The sequence below is a fragment of the Rhinolophus sinicus genome, chromosome 18, assembly GCF_057876585.1.
Source record: "Rhinolophus sinicus isolate RSI-liver-muscle chromosome 18, RSI-T2T, whole genome shotgun sequence".
Taxonomy (NCBI): Eukaryota; Metazoa; Chordata; class Mammalia; order Chiroptera; family Rhinolophidae; genus Rhinolophus; species Rhinolophus sinicus.
Window position 1 is genome coordinate 117485053 of NC_142518.1, and position 9329 is coordinate 117494381.

At 44.8% G+C, this 9329-nt stretch overlaps 1 protein-coding gene across 1 annotated transcript; it reads left to right on the forward strand.

Moving 5' to 3' along the window:
* Positions 1–2004: 2004 nt before the first annotated feature.
* MAGEE2 (MAGE family member E2) lies at positions 2005–4333 on the forward strand. Its single transcript, XM_019719716.3, has one exon. The coding sequence runs from the start codon at positions 2225–2227 to the stop codon at positions 3794–3796; it is 1572 nt and encodes a 523-aa protein (XP_019575275.1). The 5' UTR covers positions 2005–2224; the 3' UTR covers positions 3797–4333.
* The last annotated feature ends 4996 nt before the right edge of the window (positions 4334–9329 follow it).

A 9329-nucleotide genomic window follows, 5' to 3' on the forward strand; every position in this document is an offset into this window, starting at 1 on the left:
AACATTTTCTTGGTTGCCACATGGGAGGGGGGTGAAAAAAGGTGAAGGGATTAAGAAGCACAAATTGGTAGTTACACAGTAGTCATGGGGATGTAGGGTACAGCGTAAGGAATAGAGTCAATAATATTGTAATAACTATGTATGGTGTCAGATGGGTACCAGATTTACTGGGGTGATAGATGGAAAGGTGTTTGGGGGACAGGGTGAAAAAGATGAAGGGATTAAGAAGAACTGACTGGTTGGTGAGCATACAATGTGATACATAGATGATGTATTATAGAAATGTACACTTGAAACCTATGTAATTTTACTAACCATTGTCACCCCAATAAATTTAATTTTAAAAAAAAGAAGTACAAATTGGTAATTGCAAAATAGTCATGGGGATATAAAGTATAGGGAATATAGTCAATAATATGGTAATAACTATGTATAGTGCCAGGTGGGTATTAGACTAGTCAGCAGTTTCACTTCTTAAATTATGGAAATATCTAATCAGTACCCTGTACACCTGAAACTAATGTAAAACTATTGAATGTCAACTGAAATTGAAAAATAAAAAAAAGAGGGTGGGGGAGTGGAAGGGGAATAAGAGTTTCAATTTCCAGGTATAATACAGAAAGCACCTGGGATGTAGAAAATGTGAAAGGTAAGTGCATGGTCCTCACACATGAAGGCAGTGCCCTCTGAAGGAATTCAAGGGCACAGGATAACTGAATGTATCAGTTTTCATTGCCATCAAGAATTTAAGGAAGGATTTCAATTGTGGATGCAGATGGCAACCCGATGTAAATTTTTCTCCTTCCCAATATTCCACCGCATATCTTGATGGCTGAGGCCTAGGATTTAGCCCAAGTACTTTGGTACACTCCCAGAAAATAAAGCAGCTGACCTCTGTTCCTGGTCAAAGTGTTTGGGTGATGCTTCTTCAAACCCCCTAGTTTCACGAGCTTCATTCTCATCTGTCCCCCATCCTAGTGCACTTTGACTCTAGGCACACTTGTTGAGTGGCTGTTATGCAAATTTATTTTGTATTTTCACTCCTCTGAGCCTTTTGTGATGCTGAGCCCTCCGCCTAAAATGAATGCCCTTATAAATCCTTCCCATCCTATTCATCACTGAGAGATCAATTCCTCCTTGAGGCATGTGCTCCCAATCCAAAACACCTCAGACTAAGCTGTAGTTCAGAGTTTGCTCCTTCTTCTGTGTTTGCACCATATGTTAATTAACACCATAGAGCATGTAGTTCTATTTACCTCATAGGAGTCGTTTTTCATAAATTGGTCTAAACACTATATGAAAGGCAGATGGTGTGACAGAAAGTACTTGTGCTTGCGACTGTGACATACGTGGATTCAAATCCTGGTCTCTTCCAGTGTTGCTACCTGATTGGACAGGTAAATTCAGCCCTCTGACTCAGTTTCCTCATCTGTAAAATGAGAACCATTAAGATTAGCTACATCATAGGTGGGGTTAAGTGATTGAATATGGGGAAAGTGAGCGCAGTAGGAACGGTGCCTGGTATGTGACCAGTGTTCCATAAGGGTTAGTTCTCATTGCTCTCAGCATTGTTTGAGCCTAACGCACAGTGGGAGGTCCCCACGGAAAGGGATGGTCTTTATGTTTGTGGTCTGGTGTACCGTTAGCACCCAGCACTGTGCCTTGCGTGTGCCAATGCTGAAGAAGTACTTGTTAAATGGGTGGATGAACTAATGAATCCGTAAAAGAATGCTCGTCCTGTTCCTCCTGTCCGAAGCCTCTACAGACTATTAGCACGGTGCCTTATACCTCACAGGACAACTTCAGGTGCAGACTCACTGAGCATCCCTTCTCTGTCCCCTCTTTGCTTGACCTCTGTTTGTTACCTCCTTTCTTGAATTCTCTTCTCCAACAAGTCCGGGTTCAGTAGCAAGCCCTTCAAACAGCGTGGCCCGGGGGGCGGAGGTAAGGGCTGGAGCCGGGACCGGAGAGGGGCGTGGCCAGCACGCCGCAGAAGCTGTCTGCGCCTGCGTAGACTGCGGCAAAACTCAGCGCTCTGAGGCTTGCGGTCACTGCTGGCTGGTGTTTGTGTAGAAAGGTCTGTCCTCTCACCAGGTCCCTAACTCCTGGTCCGCCCAGCTCCCGTGTGTCTGACCTAGGCTTTTTGCCCAGGCGCTGACACACCTACCATCCTCTCTCCAACGGATCGCTGGCCTCCCCGTTCCTGCTCCTGTCTCCTGGAATCATGCCTCTGGTAAGCCAGAATGCGCGCCACGGCAGTGCAGAGACCACTGCAGATTACGGCGACGGCTGGGGTGAGATGCAGGCCACTAACACCTCCGGGTCCCCTACCTCCATGCTAGCTCCCGATGACCCCCAGGGCCCTCTGGCGCCAGTTGAGCCTCAGAGTACCAGCGCTTCCCAGGCAGCGCAGGAACCGAGTGACCTCGAGGTCCTGATCGACGAGCAGTCCCGACGTTTGGGGGCGCTCAGGGTCCACGACCCTCTAGAAGACAGGTCGATTGCTTTGGTGAATTTCATGCGAATGAAAAGCCAAACCGAGGGGTTTATCCAGCAGACAGAGATGCTGGAGTTCCTCAGAGAATACTCAGATCAGTTCCCTGAGATCCTCAGACGAGCCTCAGCCCACCTGGATCAGGTGTTTGGGTTGAACCTGAGGGTTCTTGATCCTCAGGCTGACACCTACAACCTAATCAGCAAACGGGGTCTGCAGACCACTGATCGGATTGCAGAATCCCTGGACATGCCAAAGGCAGGTCTCCTGGCTCTGGTCCTAGGCCACATCCTTCTGAATGGCAACCGGGCAAGAGAGGCCTCCATTTGGGATCTGCTTCTCAAAGTTAATGTATTGGATGAGCCCCAGAGGATCAACAACCTCTTTGGGAACACAAGGAACCTACTTATTACTGACTTTGTGCACATGCGATTCTTGGAGTACTGGCCAGTGTATGGCACAAATCCCCTCGAATTTGAGTTCCTGTGGGGCTCCAGAGCCCACAGGGAAATCACAAAGATGGAAGCCCTGAAGTTTGTGGCAGAGGCCCATGATGAAGAACCCTGGAGCTGGCCAGAAAAGTATAGCAAAGCCCTGGAAGCTGACAAGGCCAAAGAGAGAAGCCAGGCTGCTGGCTTAGAGTTCTGGTCAGAGGACACTATGAACGATAAAGCCAATGAGTTGGTTCAGTTGGCCATTAATGTCACTGAGGAGTTGCTGCCTATACATCAGGATGAGCTACTGGCTCACACTGGCAAAGAATTTGAGGACGTGTTCCCAAATATCCTCAGTCGAGCTACTCTAATCCTTGATTTGTTCTATGGCTTCTCTCTGATTGAGGTTGACACCAGTGAGCACATTTATCTCCTCGTCCAGCAACCAGAATCAGAAGAAGAGCAGATGATGCTAGAGAGCCTGGGGAGACCCACTCAAGAATATGTGATGGCCATCCTGGGCTTGATTTTCCTCATGGGCAATCGTGTCAAGGAGGCCAGCATTTGGAATTTGCTCTGTAGATTTGGTGTGGACATGGGGAGAAAGCATGCCATCACCTGCAAGCTTATGAGGCAGCGCTATTTGGAATGCAGGCCGCTGTGCTACTCTAACCCAATTGAATATGAGCTTCTGTGGGGTCCTCGAGCTCACCTTGAAACCACCAAAATGAAAGCCTTGGAGTACATGGCCAGGATTTACAGAAAGCGACCACAGGACTGGCCAGAGCAGTACAGGGAAGCTGTAGAAGATGAGGAGGCCAGAGCCAGATCTGAGGCAACTGCCATGTTCTTCTTTGGCCCCATGTGAAGTGTGGGGGAAGTGTATCACTTCAGTTGGGTGGCATCAATTAAAGGGCCTCTGGGTAAATGGGCAGTGGGGTCCCAAATCAGAAGTCAGGCTGGGTCGGGGTTGGAAGTACACATTGTGCTTGCTATACGTGTTCCATTTCTAACAGTATTTCTTCCTCTTAATATACCCTTCAATTAGGTTCATGATCAATGTTTATAAATTAAATTGCTCATTTACCATCCCTGTCTGCTCCAGTATCAAAGTTCAGATAGCTGTGTAAAAGTATATTGGTAATATTTACATCTGTCTGTGGCGTGGAAAACAATATAAAGTTGTTCTTAACCATTTCAAACAATCAGTAAAATGGTCTGATACAGGAGTTAAGTAACAATAGTGACAACACACATGCACAACAAAAGCACAGAATCACGATCTGTGGTGGATGACCTCCCTTTGTGTCTACTGTTGTATAAAAAGAAAAAAATGACTGGCATTTACCTGTATTTGCTTTGCTGTTTCAGAGTGTAGTGAAAAATAAAAACATAATGAATTAGACCCCATGCTTAACCACTCTTTTATTCCACAAACATTTATTGATCACCTGCCATGGTCTGAGCACAGTGCTTTGTGCTGGGAATATAAGGGTAAAGAAGAGCCAGCTGAGCCCCAGGGATTAAGGGGAGGGCCATGGATGCAAACCAGCAATTATATTATTGCTGTGGCAAGTAACATAATAGGGGTAGCTGGGTGCTATGAGTCCACAGGAGTAAGTCCCAAGTAAACTTTATGTGCTGGGAGGGGACAGTGGAGAAGGTGATGGGGACAAGAAGGGCTGGGGAAGGGCACTGGTGTCAATCAAAGGATGAGTGGGGGGGGGGCGGGTGTGCTCAGGGCTGGTGGTATAGAAGGCTGGGAACAGGTTGTCCTTTAGTGATTTGTTTTGTAAGACCTGAGGTTGGGGATAGGAGGGAAGGATGGTTCATGAAGTCAGGGGGGATTTACAAGTAGCTCAGAAAGACTGTTGAGCACGAGAGGGAGTGGGAGAGAAATAACAAAGGTCCATAGCCTCAGAGAGGGAGTTTTGGAAAGTAACCATGGCTCTCCTGAAGGCCTCGCATCTTGGGTCAGACCAAACAGTCTACCTGGAGTACCTCTGGCAGCACAGTTTATTTCTGCAACCACGTTGTTAAGGTCAGTGGTACTATATTGGCTTTCTTCATCTTGATCCCTCTTTGCAGATGCTAACCCTGCTTGGAGCTCTCCCCAATACTTCCCTAGAGAGCCAGCAGGTAATAACTCCTGTAAGGGAGCTCTAGCTCAGTAGTGGACATTATATGTAATATAATATATGACAGCACGGGGTGGGGGGAGAGCGAAGGTGGAGGGCTGCCTACCAGGGGTGTAGGTTTAACACTTCCTCACCTGTTGACACCCATAAGCTTTCTGCCCTTTCATCCAGTCAATCACTAGGGGCTACCCGCAACTGCCACCTCCTACCAGATGGGAGAGTGTTAGAAGACATTGCTCACATTTCTCTCAGCCACATTTCTCTCAGTTCCATCTCACTGGGAAAAGGAACAGAAAGAGGGAATATACCCAATATACCCTTTTGGGCCTCAAATCCCGCAGCTGTGCAGAAGCCAAATTAGAGCTGCCTGCTTGGGGACGCTGCTGCTCAGACGCACTTTACGGTTTCCTGGAAGATACAGTCCCACTACATATCAGTGCATGCCAGGGTAGGAGGGACAAGACAATAGCCCTCCAAAGAAGGGTGAAAGTGAGGCTGAAATTTCTCCAGAATCTTCCTTGTTCCATCATTTGGGTTCCATGAGAGCTGTCTAGCTGTCTAGGTGTATAATATACACTTATGTCCAATCTTCCAATCTTCCTAGTCTGTCCTATGAGTGTTCCCCAATCTATGCTTGGGAATAAATATTAGAGGAACACACACAATGTCCGCCTCACTTACCAAACTGGAGAAACAGAACATTTAGTTCATGTTGAGGCAGTTGTAATGACAGCAACTGGAAGGTTACATAAAGAAACACTCAAATACACATACACCACCTATAATATGACTTAATAAGATTAATGTGAGAAGGTATTACAAAGAAATGGATCTGAAGACAAAGAATTTTAAGTGATAATTTAGTTACTTAATAAAGATAAAGGAAAAATACAATGGAACCAAAATAGTGATAAATGGAATTTCACAACACAGGGTAAATCTGCAAGAATACAGTTGCTCTTAGATTATGAATGGACTGGGCTCTGAGCCAAGGATTTTACAACTTTGGGACTTTGAATCTCAATGAATTTCAAAGCACTTTACATAACAGGGAACAGTGGCAGCCTAGTCCTAGGATTGGAAACTCATAGTACTGGGCTGATTAAGGACTAAAAATTAGTAGGACTATGTCTTGGGAATTTTAAAGCACTTCATTGATGAGTGCTTGCAGGTGAACTGGATGTAAGCCTTCAGATGTCAAAAGAAGGATTGGTGGTAGACTGGGATCATTAGATTGCAAAGCATTTCTTAGTCAAGGATTGACAGTCAAGTGTCCATGGTAAAAAGCAAACACTGTGTAGTTCCATCTTCACAATTGTGTAGAGGCAGCTATAATGCACTGGGAGTCTTGAGGTCCTTTTGTTTGATGTGGGTATTCAAACTCAGTTACTTAAAATGGAAAGCCACAAAGGAAAATTTTTATTTCGATATGGGGCCTCCATGACCATTCAGACTTGAGGACCCATAAATAATAAGATGAAAGAGGAGGAAGGGACAAGAATGGAATGGTTTTTAGTCCCTCTTGAGTGTTCTGCTCCTTTGATTTTACTGTCAGAGTTCAGCATGACTATCAGTATTATACCCCATTAGAACACCTGGAGTATAAGGCCACATACGGGCTTGTTCACCAGTTCACCCCCACTCTTTGGCCCACTCTTTGGCCATTGTGTCTGCTATGTAGAAGGTGATCCATTAGTACTGTGTCAAGTGCACGAACCAACAAATATCAAGGGCCTGCGCAGTGCTGCACAATGCAGACTGCCCTGTTGTGTGACTTGGGAAGCATTTTATTCATGAAGGATTGGGACAGGGTGAGCCATTGCTTTAAGTTCAGGAATCACTTTAAGAGCTCTTAATGAGTCACTGACACTGCAGGACTCTGGGTGTGGTACTGGGCTTTATTGATAATTCGTTGTCACTGGAAAAGGCCCTGGCCATGAGCAGGGGAGCTGCCCCCAGCCCTGTTTTTTGCAGCTCAAACTGTTTTTCTAATGAGGCCTTAGGGTTAAATAGGACCAGTGGGCCTGAGACATTTTACACATCATGAATAATGATTACTTTGGAACCTGAATTTGGAGATCCAAAAGTCATCAGAGTTTAGAGAAATGAGGTTACTTCCACTTGGATCTCAATTTCAAAATTTTAATTTCTAATTCTTGAAAATGTGCTTTATACCTTTACCCATACTATTTTTTTCAATTGGAACATCCAGGTACTTTGGTTTTTTGTTTGTTTGTCTTCAATGCAGCAGTAGAGAAGAAATTAAGGGCTAAAAAGAGTGTTATTCAAATGTACTTGAAAACCTATGGTAAAGAAATAATAGCTCTCTCCCTCTCTCATCTCGATTGTGGGGAATCTATGGGATACCTTCTCACCCCATGGCTGCTCCATGCCTTATATGTTCCCTAGAGGGACACACTTTTACTCATTCCTTCCTAGTCCTACCCTGCTGTCCCACTCCTATTTTAGGGAGGGACATCCTCTCCAAATTTCAGAAAGGAAGGAAGGAAGGAAGGAAGGAAGGAAGGAAGGAAGGAAGGAAGGAAGGAAGGAAGGAAGGAGAAAGAAAGAGAAAGAAAGAATTACCTAGGAAAACTTAAATCACCAAATTGAATGCAGGAGTTAAAAATTCTTAGTGTATAAGTAACCAGGGAAGGGGCGGCCAGTTAGCTCAGTTGGTTAGAGCGCGATGCTCTTAACAACAAGGTCTCCGGTTCGATCCCCACATGGGCCATTGTGAGCTGCGCCCTCCACAACTAGATTGAAACAGCTACTTGACTTGGAACTGATGGGTCCTGGAAAAACACACTTAAATAAATAAATGGGGAAAAAATAACCAGGGAAGATTTGAGAAAGTTGTCATTGACGTACCCAGTCTCCCTTTCCATCCTTTGCAGTGATTTAGTACTTCCCATAAAGGACCTCATTTTTCTGTCTTTCACTTTGCTGCTCCAGAGAGAAAGGAATGGTGTGAGCACTGATGGACTGGCCAGCTGCAAATTCAACCCATTATCTTTCTCCTCTACATTGCTGTAGGTGAGTCATGCAATGGCCTCACTGACCAGCATCTTCTGATGCTATTTCTTGATTGGGTAAATTTCTGCAACCACCTATGTGAAAGGCCCAAGTGTTTTGTTCTCTGACAAACACAATCCAGTCTTGCTCACAATCCCTTGGCTAAGTAGGATCTAACATTTTGACCAACATATTCTAGCAGAGCTGAAAGTCAAAGACCCTCCAGGCCTGCTACAGTATTTCCTATCAGGCAATACTTTACTGGTTCAGAGAATATTAGACCTCTATGAGATCTTTGGAGATCATATAGTCCAATCCTGTCTCCCCGCAAACTGAGCCCTCTCATTTTCCAAGTGGAGATACCAAGACTTCAGGAAGTAAAGGGAAATGCCTGAGGTCCAATGGTAAGGCAGTGGCAGTTTTAAGACTCAAACTTTAGACCTGTGATCCCGAACCTAGTGCTCTTTCCATGCCACTATAGCTTATGACTCTGTCTACAGCTGTTGGGAAGTTCCAACTATAGAGTGGAAAGACGATGGGCAATGGGGAAAAAGGAAACTGAAAATACACAGAACCTATCTTCTGAGGGCTGCACAACCTTTGGTGTAAAACAACCTTTGTACAGCTGTCATCTCTCCTTTGACCCCAGTCTCTTTCTTTTTATGGGGTATGGGAAACTCATAACCCCATGGCCTGACTTGTCTTGAGAATGAGCTCCGTTTGTTCTATAGAATAATTTTCAACATTTTGAATGCTTTTACAGTTGACCACAGTTGTCACCATTCTGTAATATCTCATTGAAGGCAGAAATGACAGTATCCATGAATCAGGTGATGATGACAAGAATCCAATGATGCTTCCAAATTTTTTGGTGTGAGAAAGAAGAATGCCATTCCTATTTCCTAAGATGTAAAATGATGGGAGGAGTAGGTTTATGGGAAGGAAAATCAGAGGCAATGTGCTGTAAGCAATTGAATATATGAGCCTGGAGTTCAGTAACAGGACTGGGCTTGAAATATTAATGTGTGGATGGGATCAAAGTGATGGAACTGTGTATGACTCTGTAGGAAATAAACGTAAGTAGGGAAGAGGAGGAATTTGAGAGTCTAAAACTCTAATGCAGAGAGGTCAAGGGGTTACAGAATAACTAGCCAGTACACTGAAAAGTAGCAAATCCTGAGTCAGAATGAGAAGCAAGAGTTAGAAATGTCCTGTAAACCAAGTGAAGAAAGTATTGCAGGGAAGAGA